This window comes from Humulus lupulus, chromosome 7 (genome assembly GCF_963169125.1).
Source record: "Humulus lupulus chromosome 7, drHumLupu1.1, whole genome shotgun sequence".
NCBI lineage: Eukaryota > Viridiplantae > Streptophyta > Magnoliopsida > Rosales > Cannabaceae > Humulus > Humulus lupulus.
Window position 1 is genome coordinate 30,323,285 of NC_084799.1, and position 22,494 is coordinate 30,345,778.

The window sequence follows — 22,494 nt, forward strand, 5'->3', positions numbered from 1 at the left end:
AAAAATATACACTACTTAATTTCAAATAAAATTCTTAGTAGATCTGTCATAATTATTTGTGTTTTTTTTTTGGGGAATTAGAAGTAGCGTAATACCTTTGAGTTTGAAAACAGAAATAATGAACTGTTGATTATTGAAGTGGCTAATAAAGAAAAAAAAACACAATGAAAAAAAAGAGAGAGAGAGAAATAATGATATGTGACTTTGCCACATTTACACTAATGCTTAATGGGCGATAATTGAAAACGTGAATAATGAAAGCATTATAATTTAATATGTCTACTCTCACCACAAAAAAAGAATCATTATTGTGGATCTCACATCATAACAGAAATTTAAAAGTCGAAATATGTTATTAGGACTTATTTGACATTCTATTTCGTTTATTATTTTTAGATACCACAAAACGTGAAACAAAAGTCAATTTTTTTTAATCATGGATTTGATAATGGATAGTTTATTTAGAAAAGAAAAATCAAATTATAAAATGTTTAATTTGTATAATTTGAAAGTTCTCTTACTTAAAGTCTGACAACTTTATTTAGAATAAATATCATATATGACAATATTTTTTAAAGATATATTATAATTAAGAAATACTAAATACAATAAAATTTTAGTAAACTATATTGATAGTCTAATCTCAATTATATATAGATAAAAAAAATGATCGAATTTCATGTTTCAATCTCCTACTTTTTAATGTCTTCAATTACCTTTCGTTCCATTTACAAACGAAAGTTAGAGTATTCATGCTTAAAAGCAATCTACTTTAAAAAAAATATGCTCAAAGTTAAAAAAACAACATTCGAAAATTATACTTGTAAATGAAACTTGAAGCAAAATACTTCTCACACAATTTTCCCTATCTTTCTTTCTTTGGTTTTAAAATGTCTTTATAATGAAATTTAGATGAAAATGCAATACAAATTCGATTAGAATTTCTTTCTAATGTAATTTCGATGAAAATTTAGTGCAAAATCTTATGTTTTTCCTTTAAGATTTCTAATGTTTTTTAACTTGAGCATATTTTTTTAATAATAAGGTAATTTTAAGCATGAGATGCTCAAATTATGGGGGAAAAAGCTTTTTAAGTTTATTTAATTTTCAACACAAGGAGATAATATTTCCAATTATTATAAAACTAACCAATGAGAAATATATAAATAATCAATCAATCAAAGTTTGAAAACTAATTAAAATAATAGACTTAGATTAATTAATGAAAAGCTTTCCAAGTCTTGTTTTCTTCAATGTGGCTGGTCATCTAATTCTAATCTCAAAAGCGTGGTCCCTTTAGCTAGAATTGCTTTAAAGACTTGGCGTCTAGCGTTGGAGTTTGGACCAAAGGCTTAGTCAGAGAAAAAATTGGACCATATTATGCATACATATTATTGGCAGTTAAATCATCATCATCACTCAGCATAGAGTTTTTGGCGCCTATACATTACTTTCCCGGGTCCTATGTATAAGGAAGACTAACTACCTTTCTTCTTTTTCGTCTTCTTCTTCTTCTACTTGGTCCTCTACGTCACCACCATAATAAGTATTATTTTCATTTTGATTTATTCAATTCAAACTTATCTTTGTATATATATGTATATATATATATGTTGCTTTCTTTTAATTAGTCTATACTTGTTTGTACAGATCTCACTCTTGATCACCTTTCCCACCTTTTTATCAAACCTCAACCATATATGGCTCTGGAAATTGTTTGCATCTTTTCTAGAATGACTTAAGAAGAGTTGACAAAAGCTTTCATTCCCTTCTCCCAGTCTCAAGGTTGGAGCTTGGAATTTATATATATAAATATATATTAGCTTTTTTTTGGTTTTCTTCTTGTTGCTTGTCTTAGCACCCATAATTTTTTTTTTGATTGATTTGCAAATCTTTGTTTTTTGTTGGTATTAAGTTTTTGATGAAAATCTAATCTTATATGCTTTTATCTCTTTTTAATTAATAGCGTTTGTCTACAAGGGTCTTTATTGATTTTAATAATTTTTTTCTCAGATTATGACTTACAAAAAACATTTATTATGTTGCTGTTTACAATCTGAATGCTTTGATTGTCTTTTGAAGAATTTATCTTTACAGTTACTACTAACCCCCCGAAAAAAAGAAAAGAATATCTAAAATAGAAAAGCAAAATTAACAGAAAGGTATTTGTTATTATTTCCTGTTATGGATGAGTACAATATTAATTTCTTCCAGCCTAGAAGATTGACCAAAGACAAAAAAATGATATAATTGGTATATGGAAACCTGGATATGTGGAGGGATCTTTTCGTGTTTTGTGTTTTGTGTTTTGTGTTTTGTTTGGTTGGTGTGGTCTGCTCTATTGCTCTTGGTCTTTTTGTGCGTGCTTATTCTCCTTTAGTGGCTGGTCCACAATTTTAAATGAGTGCATTACATGTGCTGTTTATTTAAATTTTCAGGTATTTCAATTTAATCTCCTCAAAGTGGATTGTGGTTCTGAAGCTTCATAGGACACCAGGAAGAAACAATGGGAAAACATTTACAGCGGAATGACTCCATTGTTGACGGGAACTATCCAGGCTGCTTGTGCGGCATAATGCATTTTCTTGACCACCATCACTGGCAAAGTGTCAAAAAATTGATGCCTCACAAAAAGAACGGTGGAAAAAGACGCATCAAACGTAAATTCTCTCAATTTTTTTTGTTCCGTTTTCTCATTTCTTTCAACCATGTGAATTTAGCACACTTTCTTATGTAAATTATATCTGTAAAAGCTCTGAGAATGAAAGCTTTTGTGAACTTGTGACTTGGCAGTTTCATCTGTTTGTGCTGCACATCTATGCTTCTCTTGAGACTTGAATTATGAACTTATAAGTTGTATTGTTTGTAGACAATGGAAATAAGAAAAGAATTTCAAAGAACAGTGGCTCTGATGAAGTGTTTATTATTGATACAGCTGATGCAGAACCCTTTCTGGTAAGTTCATATAGCATATCTTTGATCTTTTATAGAAGTAGTGATAATTAGAAGTTGTTCATATTGGTTGGTTTTTTAATCTTTATCATGAGGTTGAAAGTGCTCTCTAATAGCATGTCTTAATTTGAATATTTCAGGTCAGGCAACAGAGTACAGATTCAGTTCCTGCAAGCAGGTCTGGAAGATCTCGCGTTAAACCGCATAGAGGCTGGATTCTGAGCTTCCCAATGCGGTCATGGTTGCAAAGAGCTAATCCAGTTCATCATTCAGAGTCTTCAGAAAATTATTTGGGCCATACAGGTACTGGTAAGGGAAAACCAGATACTGTCAGTGATATAGTAAACGACTCCAATATAAGCCAGGATATAATGAAAGATAGCCAGCTGAGTACAAATATTTCCAATCAAAACCATCTCAATGATTGTGTTGACATACTGGAGATCTTCAAGGTAAACAAAGAATTTTTCTTGAAGTTACTGCAAGGTCCGGATGTTCGCAAAAACCAATTCCATGGCCTCAAGAATTCCAATATCAAGGTTCGATTAACCAAATCAAGATCATTTCCTGTACCCAATTCTTCACAAACTAGAAATATCAGGCCTAGTACACTTAAGCACAAGCAAAATGAAGTTTGGTTCTTCCTGAATGGAGAAAAAGCAGTCGCGGGCACTCAAGCGCTCAAGTTGGAAGGTTCAGAGTTTCAAAAGGATCATTATACAAAGTCCACAACAGCAGATGGTGATACAATAGACAGTGTCAATAGCCATGGATGGAATCAATTGGTTTTGAACCGTTTCAGAATTATCAAGCAGAAAATAAAGCAAGCACTCAAGGAGAGCAAAACAGAAAATGGCCACACACCTGAAGCCAGTTACCAAGGTGACATTTTTGGAGGTAGGAACTCCATTGATGGGAGAGAGATGTCTGAAAGACTGGAGATAACTATTGGCCAAGATGATAACAAGAATGATGATCTCAGAAGGCGAAGACTCCACCGTGTGAGAAGAACATCTTCTCTAAATGAATCATTAGATAGATATACTCAGTTGTTTGAAAACACTTTAGGTAGTAGGGTGGTGCCCAAGTACAGCCATTCTAGGAGCCTAAGAGTGACAGTTGAAGAAAAAGTTACTTCTAATACTCGAAAATCCTGCAGAAGGAATCTGTCTCTTCCTGATCTCGCCTTTTCTTCCTTTCTGAATGGCACATCCCATGATGCGCCTTTTCGTTTAGGAATGCCAATTAAGACTCTAGTGGATCATAGAACAAGTAAAGATAGAGACAATCAGAGTGGTCCATATCACTCTGAACCCTTAGAAGCTGTTCTAGAGATTGAATTGCAGAGAAGTGAAAGCAGTGAAAATTTTGAATACTCAGACAGCTTAACTGTGAATGGAAGTGAAAAGAGAATCTCTATTACAGATGCCAATGTTAAGGATGAAGATGAGTCAGCTACAGCTACAGCTAGAGAAAGCCGTGATCATCAAGAGGAAGAGATTAGTGTGACAATGGATCCAAAAGAAGAGCTTTTACAAGCAAATTATGAATCAGTTATTGAAAATCGTCAATCGAATGACTTAACCAGCTCTACAGAGTTCCTTACATCAGAAGGTAATCACAAATTGATGTTAATAGTTCATAAATAATCAAAATTCAAACTTATAAACCAAGAGCTAAATTGACTCTTTCAAGGTTAGCTTATGCTAATTTGTATTATTCTCATGGCTAAACTCTTTCAGACCCGGAATTTTCACTCCTCCAAGAAGACATTACCGAAATCAAAATCACAACCGGAGGCAGCAACCTTTCTTGTCGCTTTGAGTCCGAAATGACCGAAAACGCTGAGTTCAACTACGTTCAATTTCTACTCCACGTGTCTGGCTTCACGGTCAACGACGAGCAGGATTGGGCATGGCACTCGCTAGACCAACCACTAAGTCCTTCCCTTTTCAAGGAGATGGAAGAAGAGGAGAACTGCTTTGGCCATGATCTCATCATCAGTGAAGAAGAAGAAGTTGCAGACACTGCTAGCTTCATCAGCCGCCATATTCTGTTTGACTTGGTGAACGAGACACTTGGGAAGATGATTGAGAAATCTTACACATACTTCCCCAGAGAATTTTCGTTCGGGTCGACCATTCGTCGAACACATAAGGGGCAACATCTAGTGGAAGAGGTGTGGGAAAGAACGAACAAAAGTTTGACGCTGAGGCCGGAGTTGGACCAGACACTGGACGATGTGGTGGCTCGAGACTTGGCCAAGGGACAAGGTTGGATGCACGTGCAGTGGGAGTCGGAAACAGTGGCGCTGGAACTTGAGGATTTGATCTTTGATCAACTATTGGATGAAATCATATTTTGATTCTTCATTTTCACCATCAAATTTTGTAATACAGTATACGTATACATATGTAAATATATATTTCTTGATGAAACTAGCTAGGATAATTATATGAATTTTTTTTTTTTTTTTGAGTATTTATTAAACTATTTTCATGCTCTCCTTTTCAAATAAATTATAATTTGGAGACTCTTTATTTTCAAAAATAATTTTTGAACCATTATTTTGAAAAATAGTTAACATGAGTTTTTTCAAAATATTTTCAAATAAGATCATAATATATATAATTGAAATGTTTAAAAATATTTATCATCTCTCTGTTCCCTCTCTCACTTCTCACTCATTCTTTCACTATCCTTCACTTTTTCTTTCTCTAATGCTAACAATTTGTATCGTGACAATTTGTATAAATATAATGTGTTAGTGTTGGGACAACAATTTGTCTTTCTATATCTGGAAGTAAAAACCCAACAATGAATGAAAACTTGCTTCTACTCTGGTGATGAAATCTGCCTTTGACTCGTCGGGATCACCTGCAAGAAAGACACTCCGATGCTTAAGTCAGTTCAAAGTTCGATCCCTTTCTCCTCTCAAAATCTCATTATTTATAGGATGAAAAATACAAAGCAGTTAATTGGTTCAAGCGAACCCTGGAAAGGGGGAAAGAGAATAACTTAATTTCCCTCCAAAAATACTGACTTTTAATATGTCTTGCTCAGGGGTCAGAGGCGCGGATTGCCTCTGACTCGCAGCTTCTGCCTTCGGAACCTCTCTTTGTTAAAACGCTCCGTTTTGAATATTTGATAAATGAGGCAAGTGTTTTCGGGCCGAATATTTTGGGCCCAACAGATGCCCCCTGGCCCAAGCTTCGGACAGGCGTGGTGTGTTGATCTGTTAGAATCTTGGGCCGACTCTTCAACACCAAAAGGTTCGCCTAAAGCCGTCATTCTCCGTAAACCGAGGCAATCCGTAGGTACATGATTATTTGATTACCTGACAAGTTACACTTAATGCGAACACGGTTATCGAGTAAAACGTTTGGCTCAAAATTTTGCCTTTCATTTAAGTAGTTTTTGTTTCAAAATAATTTTCATTCAAATTCCCAAACTTTGTTCCAACTTCCAAAGAGAAGCTTTGAAGAAAACCCTAGAGATTTCCTTCAGCTCAAACCTTCGACAATCATCTCATTCGGTGTGATAATGTCTTCTCGCTCATCTCCCGACCCTATGGATCGTGATGGATACAAAAGTGCATTCGAACGCATGCGTAAATCGCTCGACATTCCAGACAATGTCACGGTGAGGATGCTCTCGGAGGCCGAGCTTCGAGAATGGTAATTTAAGGACGTAGTGAAGCCTACTGAGATAGTCATGAGTTTGAGACACATCGAATGGCTCCGCTTCCCTCTCCCGGCTCTGCTTGTTCAGATAATTTCAAACTCCGGGGCTCACATTTCGCAATTTCTCCCAAATGCTATTCAGTCTATAATCGGGGCTCAGATGATAGGGAGCCTCAGGAATGTCAATATTCAATGGGACGACATTTACGCGTGCTTCACCAAGTCTACGAACAAGGTGATAGAGGGAAAGCCTTGGAAAACTTTCTACCTCTCTCCCAAAAAGGATCGGACAATCTTCACCGATTTCGATAGCTCCCATCGAAATTAGGATAAATACTTCTTCGCTGTTGGAGGAGCGTGGTATCCTGAGTTCGTGCCTCAGGAAATTTTTCCTCTGGCCAGGGTGTTTATAAAAGGTGAGTCAGGTTTTTCATTCTGTTTCTCATTAATTTTAATGTGAATTAATCATATCTGGATGATTTTCTACTAGTTTTAACTTTCTGTACTGCTGCTTCGATTCTTTGTATCAGATTTTTCTTGGCCCCAGGTTAGCATGAGCTTTGAGCGACAGAGCAAGCTAACAGAGAAGGGGCTTCTACATGAATCAAAGGAGAATGCCATTAGTATCAGGGGTGTATTGAACCCCTACTGTATGCAGATTATGACTCGGCTTTGTTTTGTGGATCGAGTCGACCCTGGAGCTGTGCGGGTTAGATCGCAGAAGGGTGACATGACCCTAGGCAAGATTACAGCAGCATGCGCGAAGCAGCTGGGAGCTTTCCTGAAGAAATCCCCTCCTACTCCTTCAACTCTGTCATTGACGAAGGCTGAGTTCGAAAGGGCGTGTTCTGAAGCCTACGCTGCGTGTGCCAAGCGTCAAGGGGTCCCAAAGGGTAAAAAGAAGGAGGGTTCTGGGCTGGCTGCAGAGTCTTCCCCTGACAAGTCCGACTTATCGCGCAGGTCTTCTCGCATCCAAGGGCGATCGTCCACGCCTTCTGACGCTCTGCAAATTCAGCCTCTTCAGCAAGTGCCTTTGCCTACAGACGCCTTAGGAATAAGAAAGGAGCGTGAGGAGTCCTCTTCCGAAGATTCGGACGACGGGAAATGCATTTCGTCGAAGCTTCGGATCCCAAAAGGTTCTGCCCCCACTACTCAAGGATCTGCTTTCGCAATCCCCAAACTTACCCCAGGGAAATTACCAACGGGCCAGGCTCTCTCGTTGTGCAAGAAACCGCGGGGATCTACCCTCGTTGGGCATTTACCTGGGGCGTCTTCTACTTCACCTGCAATTGGGTCTACCTTGGCAGCAGGCTCAGAAGGGGTGGCTCATGTAGAGGGCATTTCCTCTTCTCCGTCCAAATTATCAGGAGTGACGACTGGAGATGGAGTGCAGGGTGGCTTACCGTTGGAGGTGAAGTCGCCTGCTGTCTGTGCGAAGCCGTCAGAGGCATTGCCCTCTGCTTCAGATCTGGCTGAGGGGTCTGTCATTGGTCATAAACGTGGCTCAGAGGGGAGACGCCCTTCCTCTGCCTCTCGTAAAAATAAGCTTCTAGAGGATGCCTTTGGAGATGGTTTTGAGGCTACGGATACCACTCCTCTGCCAGTTGAGGCAAGTAAAGCCGTTGTGCCTGAAACCATCTCTGGGTGTCAGGAATCAGGGGTTGTCGAAGCGACAGATGTTGACATTCTCAGTGCTGACGTTTCCTTATTATCGCCTACCACTTCTGAGTCTCATCCAGGAGAATTTATTGCGGTGTCCCCGAAGGATACTAACACTTTTGAATCTCCTAGCGCTTTCTTGGAGCAGCTAACATCTTCTGCCGTGCATACGCCGATGTACCTCCCCAGTGATTTGGGTGAAGATGATAGCATATTTATACGCCCTTCGAAGACGTATTCTTTTGGCGCGGGGACGGTTGCGTTGGCGTCTGATAGCATTATGGTGTCGACGTTAGCAGAAGGTGGGAAGCCAGCTGCCCCCGTTGCTTCTGCAGCTGCGCTTGCAGGTGGAGAAGCAAGTGACAGAGCCGAAGTTGTGTCAGAATATGGGCCTTCTGCGTCTGCAGAAGTTATGGATGAAATGCTACGTATAAGTAGGCCCCATCTGCCGGCAGAAGCGATTGGATCCTTGAGTGGGCAGGGTGATTTGCTACAACAAGTATCAGATCACATCTGGATGGTAAGTTGATTCAAAAATCTGGGCTTGTTTATATCTCTTGATATGTATAAGATGTTATCTTTAATGGGTGTAAGTTATTTTTCACAGAGCTGTGTATGCGCATCTGCTGCAAGGCGGGAATATGCGGCGGCTATGCAGAATGGTTCCAAACTGGCGGAGCAGATGGCGAAATTAGAAGAGGAGCGGTTAGGGAGAAAGATGCCCGAGGCGAATCGAGACGTGCTTGTGGAGGCCATCAAGAGGTTAGAAACAGAGCTGGTAAAGGCAAAAAAGAGGGTGACTGCCACAGAGGAGAAGCTGATAAGCACTGTCGGGTTCGAAGTAGAGCGAGATAAACTAAAAGCCGATTTGGTGGATATGACCAATAAGTGGATGGAGAAAAGTCAATTATGCGTTCAGCATGAAGCCCGCATGGAGAAGCTTAGCAGTATGATGAACGACCTTAAAGAAGATGTTGTGTCGTTGCAGACTGATAAGGAGACCTTAGAGAAAGAGAAAAAAGAGCTGGAGCAAAAGGCAAACAGTCTTGAGGCCAGCGCAGCGGAGGCCAAGAAACAGAAGCTGGAAGCTGAACTTCTTTTAGGGAAGAAGTTGAAGGAAGCAGAAGAGGCGGTAACCGAAGCCAAGAAGCAGTTGGAGGAGATGGCAGAGGTATGCGACTCTTCTTTTGTTACTGATGCATTAGAAAATTAATTGGCCCATAAAACACGTGTGTTGATTCCGTAATGTTTTTACTTTTGCAAAGGGCAGCAAAGGTAGCGATTGAAACCACTAGGCAGCGTATTCAAGATCGGGAGATCACCGAACGCAAGCTTGCGAGGGTGGCTGAAGTAGATACTGCGAAGTACCTGGATCTGGCATTGCGTAATAAGAGGCAGACCCCAGAGGATTAATGGGCAAAACTGAAGATGTATTGTAAGAGCGTTGATGTAAAAATAAGAGAGTATGACGTCGACAAGTACTTGAATGAACTTGGGGATTTGCAGATTTCCTATCCACCGTGCCATCTGGAGAAGTTGAAGCTGAGGGGCGACGCGCTGGGGTCAATGTATAATGCCAATGGGGAAGCTGTTGAAGATAGTGTTGCCATTGTGGCGTCTGATCAGAAGGCATTAGGATCCGTGTCTGTTGCAAAGGGCAAGCCAGATGGTGAAAGAGGTGTCGTAGAATGAACGACACACTATCGTTTTGTTAACTCTTGTCATGTTTTGTTGTGAATTAATTTCTGTATATACATTCTTTGGGCTCTTTAGGCCGTTCATATGTAGTTGATTGTAATAGAGCAAATTATCAATGCAAATAGAACCTTGTTTCCTATTGGTTGTCTTGGTGTGTGTAGTGTATGTGGTTGTTGTTGTTTAGGACTTAATCGAAGGCGTGATGACAGGTGTGAGTCGTATGGTTTACTCGGATCAGAGGCTTCGTAGGCCCTTTAGGCCATTCCGTGCGAAATACAGCAAAAGGTTATACAGATGGTGGGAGAGGATGCCCAGTTAAGTGTTTGTGTGATTGATCCGTCTTGGTGTTTTGATGAAGGGTTGGAGCTGACAGCATTGTTGTTGCAGGTGAGCATCGTGAGTGGACGAAGGTTCCCTTTTTGAGGAGAATCTTTGACAACCCACAGTGGCTTTACTCAACATGGGCTATGGAAGAGCTTATCAGAAGTGGCATCTCGTACTACATATCATGTGAACGTTATGGGTTAGGCCATCCGAAGCTAGAGAGTGCGATGGCAGAGTATATGCGTCGTATTGAGTGGGATTAATTATGGGCAAGAAAATAGTTGTTCGTAGAGAATAGATCAATTATGAAATGAGGAGTTAATATTATTGTTAATGTAACATAACTTATAAATAACAACTTCTGATTTATTGTTATTTTTGAGTATACATCGTCTTCTGATCGGATGCTTAGCATCTGCTTATTTAAGGTATAGTACAAATATGCATTTTTGTTTATTGAGAAAGGAATTGAGCAAATATGTGTGCCCCTACTTAGCATCTGCCAATGTAAACTATAGTGATAATTGTGTTGCATTTCTGCGACGTTGCCATTATTGTGGGGTGGCAGACCTTCTTACTCGTAGGGAGTAGTTGTAGTGGTCTTGATCGGAACGGGCTCGGCCTTTAGAGACGGAAATTTTCCCATGGGATCAGAGGGGTTAATGTGATCCAGACCGAACGTCAAGGCAGATGCAAAGAGGTGAAAAATTACGAGGCAGGTATCTTTCCAATGCACCCATACCGTGTAGTGTGGTGAGGGGTCGTTTGGGCTGCCGCGTATCCTGTCAGAGGCACCCATTGTGCAGGATATGGGTGCGACTGCGGGAAAAGTTCCTCCCAGCCTTGGATTGCCAAACCAGCTAGTGTATATTGGAGAGGAATCCGAAGCATGACAGCAGATGGTTCTACTGTGATAGTCAGGGCAGATTAGACAGCAGGAGGTGCTCCTCTTATGCGGGTAAGAGGGTAGGGTTTGCAGTGCACCTCCGTTGGACGGCCAGATCAGTGTAGTCAGGGCAGATTAGACTGCGAAATGGCTGGCCGTAGCTCCTTGTGAGCTTAGTCAAGTCAGATTAGAATGTGGTACAAAATCCAGTGTAACGTGTACGCAGAGGTGGTAGGATCGTGTACGCAGATTGTGTGTAGTGGCCTTGTTGCCACGAACTATTGAGATTCAGCCTGGTGCCAACGTGTGGGGTGTGAGCCTTGCTATGTTTTATCATTGCTCTTTGTTTATTGAAGTGTAGGTGTATGTATTGAGATTAAGGACATACGGTGCATTGCTGGGGGATGTTGGCAACTTCAAGCGTCAGATAATTGTTTATATATAGCCATTGTGGTAGGTGGTTTTTGAGTACACGTGAATAATGTTACAAAGTTAGGTGAGGATATAATTGAGGAACCCTTTTGAGTGAAAAGTTAATTGTCACGTGTCTGATTTGGCGAAATATGGTTGATAATAATGCCAAGGAATTGAATATACAAGAGAAATTTAAAAGAATATGAAAAAATGGAAAGTTGTTGTATTACTTTTGAATTACACAGTACAACTATTAGCAATAATATTTCTTTAAAGACATTGAATTCCAAGTACGGGGTACGATTTTCCCACTACGTACATTCTTTAGAGTGTAAGACCCTCTGCCTAGTACTTTAATGATTTGGAAAGGCCCTTCCCAGTTAGGCTCTAGCTTCTTCTTGTTGCCTGTGATCTTACGCAGAACCCAATCACCTTCTCGAAATGTGCATGAGTGGACCCTTTTGTTGTAGTAGCGTTCTGTGACCTTTTGATAATTCTCTAGTCGCAATTGTGCCATTGTACGTGCTTCTTCTAGAAGGTCCAGGTTGTGCAGCAGTTGAATGTTGTTTGTTGTTGGGTCAGATGCGATCTCTGTCCGAAGTGTAGGTAGACCGACTTCTGTTGGGATGACGACCTCTGTTCCATATACCATGGTGTAGGGCGATTTCCCCGTGGAGGATCTTTTTGTTGTCCTATAAGCCCATAATACTTTTGGTAATTCTTCTACCCACGCTCCTTTTTTGTCTTCCAAATTCTTCTTGATGTTGGCGAAGATAACTTTGTTGGAAGCCTCTGCTTGTCCATTGCCCTGTGGGTAGGTGACAGAGGCAAAGCTTAGCTTGATCTTGTACGTGTCGCATAGTTCTTGTACCTTCGCATTTTGGAATGGAGTTCCATTGTCCACGACTATCTCCCAGGGTATTCCAAATTGACATATAATATGCTTCCAGATGAAGGACATAGTGTCTGTTTTGCTGACCGTGACGTATGCCTCTGCCACAACCCATTTTGTGAAGTAATCAGTGGCTACAAGAGCATACCGTCTTCCACCAGCAGCCTTAGGTAGTTCACCTACTACATCCATACCCCATTTTGCAAAAAGCCAAGGTGCAACGATGGAGTGTAAGGTTTGAGCAGGTTGATGGATGGTGGGTGCAAACCGTTGGCATTTGTCGCATTTTTTGGCATAATCTCGCACTTCTGTCATCATGTATGGCCAGTAATACCCTGCTGTAAGTGCCTTGTGTGCCAAGCTTCGTCCCCCTGTGTGATTTCCACATGTCCCCTCATGTATTTCCTCTAATAATTTTTTAGCTTCTGATGGGCGCAAACACCGTAGGTATGGGCCGTTGAAGGATTTTCGGTACAACGTCCCATTAATCATGGAATAGCGTTGTGCCCGAAGGCGCAGAAGCTTTACATCTTTCGGATTAGGTGGGAGCTCGGAGGTGGTTAAGTATTTTATGATCGGATTTATCCAGCATTCAGGTTCTGATGAGGTTGAATAGACTTCCCTGTCTCTGCTTGATCGGCTTATAGATATGGAGGACTGGTGTGTGCATCCTCCCGCAGAAGCTAATTTGGCAAGGGCGTCGGCCTTCTGATTTTTCTCCCTGGGTACTTGTATGAGTTCGAACTGGCGAAAATGCGATCGTAAGTCAGTTATCTTCTGTAGAAGGCTAGCCAGATGGGGTGCTTTGGTATCAAAATTTCCAGCCACTTGCTCTATCATAAGCTGCGAGTCGCCTCTGACATTCAGACATTGGATTCCCATTTCTCGTGCGAGTTCCAAACTATAGATTAGTGCCTCATATTCTGCTTCATTATTCGTTGTGGATTGCTCTAAACGAATGGCTTCTTCGATTTTGAGGCCCGAGGGAGCTTCTAATATGACGCCAATACCAGCCCCCTGGGAATTGGATGCCCCGTCAGTGTACATCGTCCACACCCATTGATCTTTTGATTCTAACAACTCTGGCAGAGCGTCGGGGGTGAACGACTAAATTTCAACCAGGAAGTCGACGAGTACCTGTCCTTTTTTAGCTTTTCGTGGCGAATACTGAATATCGTATGTCCCTAGCTCAATGGCCCATTTAGATAGCCTTCCAGAGAGGTCGGGCTTACTCAATACCTGCTTCAATGGATAGTCCGTATATACAACGATGGTGTGGCTTTCAAAATATTGTCGTAACTTCTTCTTTGTCGTAAGGAGTGTGAGTGCCAACTTTTCCATCATACTGTACCGGCTTTTAGCATCCAAAAGCATCTTGTTGCAGTAGAACACCGGCCTCTGACGATTGGCTTCTTCTCGGAAGAGGACAGAGCTTACAGCGAATTGTGAGATAGAAAAATATAAGAATAAATCTTCATTAGCAATGGGGGAGCTTAATATAGGAGGAGAGCTCAAATAAGTTTTCAGTTCTTCCAATGCTTTTTTCTGCTCTGGTCCCCAGGTGGTGTTGGTAGATTTCTTTATGCATTGCAAGAAGGGTTGGCAACGGTCAGACATTCGTGATATGAATCGACTTAATGCTACTATTTTGCCTGTCAGAGCTTGTATGTCTTGGACGGTTCGGGGCTCTTTGACTTGTGAGAGGGATGCAATTTGTGTTGGGTTCGCCTCGATGCCCCTCTGACTGACGACGTATCCCAAGAACTGTCCAGAGGACACCCCAAAGACACATTTCGAGGGGTTTAATTTCATTTTATAAGCATCAAGGATGTCGAAACACTCAGTCAAGTCGTCTATATGTGAAGAGCCTTGTTTGGACTTCATGACCATATATCGTCAATATAAACCTCCATATTTCTCCCGAGTAATGGGGAAAACAGCTTGTGCATGAGCCTCTGGTACGTTGCGCCTGCATTCTTTAGTCCGAAGGGCATAACTTTGTAGCAATATAAACCACCCTCTGTTATGAAAGCCGTATGAATTCGATCCTCTGATTTCATGGGGATCTGATTGTATCCGGAGTAAGCGTCAAGGAAGCTCATCCTTTCATATCCTGTCGTGGCGTCTATCATCTGATCGATCTTTGGTAGAGGGTAGCTATCCTTGGGACACACTTTGTTTAAATTTGTGTAGTCTATGCACACTCTCTTTTTCCCATTATTCTTTGGCACCACGACGGGGTTGGCGAGCCAACTGGGGTATAAGCATTCTTCGATTGCCCCTATGCTCATGAGCCGTTGGACCTCCTCTTGTATGACTTGATTCACCTCTGGAGCAAACCTCCTCTGCTTCTGCTTGACAGGTGGGAAGTTGTTGGAGATATTCAAGCTGTGACTCATGACAGAAGGGTCTATTCCGGGCATGTCATGTGGAGTCCAGGCAAAAGTTCTCATTCTGGCCTTGAGAATAATATTTATCTTTTTAGGCTTAAAATAATATTTTGAATTTATAGTAAAAAAAATAAAACAAAACTTAATTAATTTATATATTTATTTGGATTAATTGGCAATATATTAATAATTACATCAACATTAAAAGTATTAAACAAAGTAACAAACATATATCCTTAAAATGAAAAGGAAAATTAATATAGTCTAAAGTCCAATTACAAACCAAAGTCCAAATACAATTAAAAAAAATATAAATTTAATTATGTAGATAATATATTAATATATTTAAATGTATTAAAAAAATAGTAAACTCTAAATTGGGTGGGTCGGGTTATGTTGGGCGGGTTGATAATGACTTTCAACCCGCCCAATGTAACAATTGTGCGGTTTAATTTTTTGTCGGTTTATTTGGGTTGCGATTTTTGGCAGTTTTTTCGGGTTGATTTGAGTGGATTATTCGGGTTGGGTGGGTTGTAAAAATTTATGCACAACCCTAACTGCATGTACATAAGTATTAATAAATGATCATTCTGGGGCTTGCAGCCCTAATCAGATGATGACTGTTAAGTCATTATGGGGTCTTGCGCCCTGGATAGATGACTAATAAGACATCCTGGGATCCTGTGCTCTGAATAGATGACTAATACGAAAACCTGGGGTCTTGCGCCCTAAGCCATGTGATCATCAAGTCACCTGAGCCTTTTAGCCTTGGCTCTGAGTAACTAGCCATAGACTAGACAAGCGCTTTAGTTTTCTTCGACCAATAGGTCGAACAAGCATATAATGCTCTTATTGATTAGATCTAATCATATCGACCAACGTTCAATGCGCTATTACCGGTCTTGACTCATAAGTCAATTTTATATGACCATCGCTCAGTACTATTGCCGATCCTAACTGATAAGTTAGAGCTTTACGACCAGCACTTAACACCATTGTCATTTCAGACTAATAAGTCAGTGCGTTGCTCAAATAAACAATGCATTCATAATGCAATAAATATCTAAATGTAGAGCAATCAACATGCTTCAACAATAAATATATCAACACATTACATGGTACAAATTTGAAATTTCGATTGGCAAGGGCAACACATTACGCATACTTACAAATAAATATATCAACATCGATAAGAGCACTCCTAATGGATGCTCAGCTCTATTTTTTCAAATACATCACCAAAACTTTACTTTTTATATTTTATATCAAACATTTACATTAAACAATACATCAACTTCCCTAAATTTTCTTCATTATTTTAATATTATTATGATTTATTAAAATACTAACATAGAAGAGAGAAAGATACAAAATAAAATAAAATATAACTAATAAAGAATAAAATATTTTTACCGTTATCTCGTAGAGTAATATTATTAAGGTAAAAAATATGTTAAATAACTCACATTTAACTTTTCCATTCGAAGTTCATTTCTACCATTCTCATGCGTTGTGAGTGCTCTCTTACGTTATAGACTTTTACACATGTCTCAAGCCATTATTTCAGTCGGCCCACTTACGAAGCCCAATAAGTTATTAAAAGTTTCTACATTCTAAGTTCCCCTTTCACCCTCTCAAAACTCTTCCCCGCTCAGCCGTCGAGTTCTCAAGTCGTCACTGCCACCGCTGTTCAGCTTCACCCGCGCGCGCACTCGTACCCACGCCTCGGCCTCCCCCAGTCGCTCGCATCAGTAAATCATCCAAGGTTTTGTTTGCATCTATTCTTTTTGGTGCTTATGGCATCGTATATATATATATATTAAGATATACTCTTCAAAATGAAGCTGTCTTTTTTCATCCTCCATATTGTTTTGTAAAGGGAAAATGGGGTCTTACCTGACTGTGCGAGTGCTTGTTGTGGTTAAGTATATTGTAACTCTTTTGGTTGCTATAATTTGATTTGTACTGCGTTTGAGAAAGTCTTGTATGTATGGATACAGGTTAGTTTGGAATATAAACTCTAATATCGAAGCAAGCATAGACCAGTAAACAATACAGAACAAATTTAAACAAAGAACACGATCAATATACTTTGTTTCGTTAACCGAAATAATGCATTTCTGCAACATTTGAATTCTCTCTCTCTTTTCATATTAAAAAGATTGGTAATTGTCAATTTCTCAATTCGGCCCCCGTCAATCGAATTCTGAAGCTTCTCTATTTGTTTGATCATCAATGGCTTTCAAGGCACTACACTGACGCCTATGCTGTTTTCCCATTGATATCATTCTCGGCTTTGTTTCCCTTTATTTTATTTTTAAATTTGGATTTTGGGTTTGCTAGTTCAATGCAAACGTGATTTCTGCTTTAACCCAAATCCTTTAGGAACACTGAGGGTGCAATGAGCGCTGAAATGAGATACCAGAACAGTGTATGTCACTGTGACATGTTTTTTTATAGTTATTATTCCTATTGGCTCTGATATATGTTGCTAGATTGATTTTTGTGTTATTGGAATGGTGTTATTATTACTTATCTTAACAAACTAGTTGTTTTTGCAAACTGTTCGAAGCATACATTAGAATGAATGAAAATTATGTGAACTTATTTTAGAATGAAATAAAGTTGGACATTTGCTTACTGTTATACTGGTTATATTTCGACAGGTGATGGAATAATGAGAAAACTTCTTTGTTTTTGTTCTTATCAATGGAGAGCAGCTACATTGGGAGACAGGCAATCTTAAAATTTCCCTTGATGGATGCCTCTCACAGACATGAAGAGGCACACTATCTTTTCGGTACACTGTTTGCGTATCTTCTCTCTTCAGCCCAACTTAAGTTTTGGATCATATTTCTCTCCTTTATTCTCATTGAGAAGAAACTTGAGCCAAGTACTCTCAGTAATCTCAACAAATACCAGACCTTTTCCTGATTATTCACCTAAGAAACCTACTATCAAAGATGCTGAACTTGTTCATCATGTCACTACCACAATAAAGTTGCGTCGCTCTGAGCCTTTGCGTCGCATCTTGAAGTCTTACGAATCTAAGTTCAGGTCTGATCATCTAATTTGGATTCTCATGAACATTAGGAATGATTATAATTTAGTTTTGGATTTATTTGATTGGGCATGTGTTCGTAGAGAACCAACACTAGAGGCTCGTTGCATTGTTGCTCAAATTGCCACAGCATCAAAGGATCTTAAAATGGCGCATTGGCTTATTATTGATTTTTGGAGAAAACCCAATTTGGATATAAGTCTTGCATTCACTCATTTTTCCGAGAGATTAATATACACATACAAGGACTGGGGTTCAGATCCCCATGTATTTGATATTTTTTTCCAAGTGCTTGTTGAAGCTGGGATGCTCAATGAAGCAAGAAAACTTTTCATGAAATTGTTGAATTATGGATTGGTTATATCTGTTGATTCTTGTAATTTGTTCCTCACTCGTCTATCAAACAATCTTGATGGAATTGAGATGGCAATAAAAGTTTTCAATGAATATCCTCAAGTGGGTATTTGCTGGAATACTGCATCATATAATATAATTATTAATTCACTTTGTGAATTAGGAAAAATCAAAGAAGCCCACCATCTACTTTTGCAGATGGAGTTGAGAGGCTGCTTACCTGATGTTGTAAGTTATAGTACTATAATTAGCAGATACTGTTCCGTTGGTGACCTACAGAAGGTGTTGAAGCTCGTAGAAGAAATGAAAATAAAAAAAGTCCAGCCAAACCTGTATACCTGCAACAGCATTATACTTCTTTTGTGCAAGTGTGGAAAACTGTCTGAAGCTGAGAAGGTCTTGAGGGAAATGGCTACCCAGGGAATCATTCCTGATAATGTGATATACACTACCTTAATAGATGGTTTCTGCAAGTCAGGCAATGTTCCAGCTGCATGCAGGTTGTTCGAGGAAATGCAGATCAGGAAAATTTATCCTGATTCTGTAGCATATACAGCTATCATAGATGGGTTTTGTCAAGCTGAAAAGATGATGGAAGCTGATAAGCTTTTTAATGAAATGATTAGTAGAGGGTTGGAACCAGATGAATTTTCTTATACAGCACTTATCCATGGTTATTGCAAAGCAGGTGAGATGAAAAGGGCTTTTGGTCTTCACAATGAGATGGTTAAAATGGGACTTAAGCCAAACATCGTCACTTACACTGCACTGGCTGATGGCCTTTGTAAACAAGGAGAGGTAGACACAGCAAACGAACTTCTCCAAGAAATGTCCACGAAAGGTCTTCAACTGAATGTCTGCACTTACAACTCAATTCTTAACGGACTTTGTAAATCAGGAAACATGGTAGATGCAGAGAAATTAATGGAAGAATTGAAGGTGGCTGGGCCACGCCCTGATGCATTTACTTATACTACTCTCATGGATGCATATTGCAAGACAGGAAAGATGTCTAAAGCTCACATGCTCCTGCAAGAGATGCTGGATAGTGGGATTCAACCCACTGTTGTTACATTCAATGTGCTGATGAATGGTTTTTGCATGTCCGGAATGTTGGAAGATGGTAATAAACTAATTAAATGGATGTTGGATAAGGGTATAATGCCCAATGCCACGACCTATAATTCTCTTATGAAGCAGTACTCCAGCAGAAATAACATGCGTTACACAACTGAGATTTATAGGAACATGTGTGCACAAGGAGTGATGCCTGATAGCAATACCTATAATATTTTAATAAAGGGGCATTGTAAAGCAAGGAATATGAAAGAGGCAGAGTTTTTGCAGAGAGAAATGACTGAGAAGGGTTTTTTTCTTACAGCAAGTTCATACAATGCATTAATAAAGGGTTTTTACAAGAGAAAGAAAATTGAAGAGGCAAGGAAACTGTTTGAAGAAATGAGGAAGCAAGGTTTGGTTGCAGATAGGGAAATATATGAAATTTTTGTTGATATGAACTATAAAGAAGGGAACATGGATATAACCCTTGAGCTTTGTGATGAAGTGATAGAGAATTGTATTGTGGATAGGACCAAGAACAGCAGGACCTAGATTGATTTGTCTGTTGTGATGTTTGAGTTGTCCTGCTCTGTTACTGTCTTTTGGTACGAATTAGCTTGCAACTAGGCCTATGGCTCTGATCAAAATCTATTGAAAAGGCATGGTAATTTTTGTTTCATTTCATTATTTGTTTGTATGGTGCCTATATTGTCATTCTTCAGTAATAATTCAATGATGTGATGTTGTATGAATAATCATAATCGTGAAAATTATTAATTTTTTACCATTTGTGACAGTATAAAGCATTTTCGGGATCATTGTGGGTTTGTCATATTTCAAGACATGAAAATCTTCAAGTTATTTTCGTTTGTGTTGTGCAACTTGACTTAGCCATAATTGTCAGTTAATTGAGCACGTGAATTCACATATTAAATGACATGATTGTTCATTTATGTAGATGTTTAACTGGTTCACTGTAATTTTAAGCTAAGTCATATTAATTGGATTTCCCATTCGTTGAGTACAATGGGATGCCGATCCATTTTATACTGATATTTGATTTGTGTAATAAAGTGGCTATAGATGTTGGGATTAAAGTATCTTTCGGCATTCTTTTTTTTTTTTTTTCATTATCGAATTCAGCTAATCTTGTTGGATGGATTTTTTATATATACTAACCAGATTATGACTTCTACTTTTTTGTTATAGCCCAGGAAGATCACCATTTGCCATCTTTCATAGAAGAGTATGTAAGGCTGAGCTGTGAACTTCTACATGTTCAGTGCACAAGGAGTACCCTGGAAATCTCAAAAACTGTTTTCTGAGGAAAATAAATTATCGATCTGCATCACTATGATAGGCCTCCTATTACCTACGTGTACAGTAGGAGAGGGAAAGGTGAGGTAAGCACAAAAAGTGGCTAGGAGTTAGTTATTGGGGCTGGTATTGTATGGGTGTGGGTGCACGGTTTAGAGTGAGGTCTAGAGTAATAGAATAAGTTGTAAGTGAGAAATGTGTAGGGGGTGTGAAGTGTTTTAGTGCTGTAACCAGTTTTGGGAGAGACCCTGGCTCTCGAATTACAGGAGGTTGAATACATACAGATATTTCTTTCATTTTTCTGTGTTTGGCTATTGTGTGATCTGGTTTTGACAGGGAAATCATCACACTATCAATATGACATTAAGATGGAAGGTATATTGAGGATCAACCATCTATTGTTTTCATGCCCATAAAGTTGTTTGTAGGCATGCAAAATATTTCTGTCAGCATTCTTAGAATTAACTTTTCAGAGTGGATGCAGGAAATCTGGTGAGGTTGGAGGACTTGTGAGTCAAATTGGGGAAGATCATCCAATTAACAGTGGGAATATTGGAAAGAAAAGTAATAAAGCATAAAAATAAGCTGAAGAAAGCAGATGTATGGAAAGTGTGCAGTGGTCAAAGCCTAAAAGGCAACACAACCATTGACGGAAAATTTTAGAGCAAGAGCAGATAGGTATCACTAATGCTTTGATCAAATGGTATTTTATATTTATCTAGAAATAGCCACCAGATGTTGCAACAGACCCAGATGAAGTTTTGCTTTTAACAGTATGAAAATGGGTGTATCCTAGTACAGGAAAGATCATATTAAGTTTAGTTAAAAGAAACATTATTCCTTGCTTTAGAGGCCTAAAGTCAAATGTGCCTTTATAAATAGGCTAGCCACAGTTTTCACTTTTCACCCTTGGTGATTATATCCATCTCTTCATATTGATTCTGTGTAATTTAATTACATTATCTTTTGTTACAAGTAAGAAAGTTAGGAGCAAAGTTGAAAATCAACTTTCTCAGGTGAAGTAGAGAGGTCTTTGTGAAACAAAGCTACGACGCCATGGATTTCTTCATCATAGAGCCCAGATTTCAGGCAGTAATTCTTCTGAATATGGATTGTATAAGAGAAATCTAAAGGAGGGTCATTTTCTAGTCTGCCAATGCCAGTCATGACATACAAAGATCCATCTCTGGGTCCAAACAGAATTCGATTTCCAACTAGGCAGAAGAATGGAAATGGCAGTCCCAGTGTGAAACCGGCTACCAGAAGAAGTTAGCTGCCGAGACAAACAACTTCTTCATTACATGAACGCTTTCCTTGTCACAGGTGAATGAAGCCAAGAAACGACCATTTTGAGCAAAGTTTGGATGAAAAGCCATGCTCATCAGTCCAAAGCTGTAATTCAATAAGTTGGATTGAGCTGAGTTGATCAATGCTCCGCTAGTATTGCAAAGAATAGGAAGTAGGAACTTGCTGAGGCAATAACTTATGTTTATAGTTTAAAAAGCTCACCGGAGAATTGATAGCATTTTTGTATTCATCAGTAAAGTTTAACACGAAAAGAAAATAAAAAGTTAGACAGCAGCAGTAACTATCTATTCATAAAATAATTAAATCTTTAATATATTAAAAACGTTTCTTCAATTCCAATTTCCACACACGTTTTTGATTTAATTGTGCAAATTTTGTGTGTACATATCATCACTTGAATTTAACAAGGCATAGTCCTAAGAGAGACATATTGTACCTGTTGTTTTCCTAACCGTACCAAATTGCACCGTAAGACAATTTTAAATACAATATGGCTA

The 22,494-nt window shown here is 39.1% G+C and overlaps 3 protein-coding genes across 6 annotated transcripts; all 3 read left to right on the forward strand.

Moving 5' to 3' along the window:
• The first annotated feature begins 1,527 nt into the window (after positions 1-1,527).
• On the forward strand, positions 1,528-5,420 carry LOC133791077 (protein TRM32). Its single transcript, XM_062228965.1, has 6 exons — positions 1,528-1,546; positions 1,651-1,785; positions 2,439-2,660; positions 2,870-2,955; positions 3,093-4,566; positions 4,695-5,420. Exons 3-6 carry the CDS (start codon positions 2,507-2,509, stop codon positions 5,315-5,317), a joined length of 2,337 nt encoding a protein of 778 aa, XP_062084949.1. The 5' UTR covers positions 1,528-1,546; positions 1,651-1,785; positions 2,439-2,506; the 3' UTR covers positions 5,318-5,420.
• Positions 5,421-6,495: 1,075 nt separating this feature from the next.
• On the forward strand, positions 6,496-9,507 carry LOC133791551 (uncharacterized). The gene is made up of 3 exons (XM_062229473.1): positions 6,496-6,594; positions 7,183-8,814; positions 8,902-9,507. Exons 1-3 carry the CDS (start codon positions 6,496-6,498, stop codon positions 9,505-9,507), a joined length of 2,337 nt encoding a protein of 778 aa, XP_062085457.1.
• A 7,003-nt stretch (positions 9,508-16,510) lies between these two features.
• LOC133791078 (pentatricopeptide repeat-containing protein At1g05670, mitochondrial) lies at positions 16,511-22,270 on the forward strand. 4 transcript variants are annotated; one of them, XR_009874121.1, is made up of 3 exons: positions 16,511-16,663; positions 17,565-20,036; positions 20,587-22,270. XR_009874121.1 is itself a non-coding variant. In XM_062228967.1 (2 exons), exon 2 carries the CDS (start codon positions 17,660-17,662, stop codon positions 19,922-19,924), a length of 2,265 nt encoding a protein of 754 aa, XP_062084951.1. In that variant the 5' UTR covers positions 16,511-16,663; positions 17,565-17,659; the 3' UTR covers positions 19,925-20,159. The 4 variants fall into 4 exon arrangements, 1 of the variants encoding a protein (XP_062084951.1); XR_009874122.1 differs by having other exon boundaries at positions 17,565-20,031; XR_009874120.1 differs by having other exon boundaries at positions 16,512-16,663; positions 20,582-22,270.
• The last annotated feature ends 224 nt before the right edge of the window (positions 22,271-22,494 follow it).

Bases quoted from the DNA above. Each gene is read 5' to 3' on its own strand.
- LOC133791077 (XM_062228965.1), top strand. From the start codon at position 2,507: ATGGGAAAACATTTACAGCGGAATGACTCCATTGTTGACGGGAACTAT. The intron at 2,661-2,869 runs GTAAATTCTCTC...TATTGTTTGTAG, and splicing joins TGGAAAAAGACGCATCAAAC to ACAATGGAAATAAGAAAAGA. The intron at 4,567-4,694 runs GTAATCACAAAT...AAACTCTTTCAG, and splicing joins AGAGTTCCTTACATCAGAAG to ACCCGGAATTTTCACTCCTC.
- LOC133791551 (XM_062229473.1), top strand. From the start codon at position 6,496: ATGTCTTCTCGCTCATCTCCCGACCCTATGGATCGTGATGGATACAAA. The intron at 6,595-7,182 runs GTGAGGATGCTC...TCTTGGCCCCAG, and splicing joins ACATTCCAGACAATGTCACG to GTTAGCATGAGCTTTGAGCG. The intron at 8,815-8,901 runs GTAAGTTGATTC...TATTTTTCACAG, and splicing joins TATCAGATCACATCTGGATG to AGCTGTGTATGCGCATCTGC.
- LOC133791078 (XM_062228967.1), top strand. From the start codon at position 17,660: ATGCCTCTCACAGACATGAAGAGGCACACTATCTTTTCGGTACACTGT.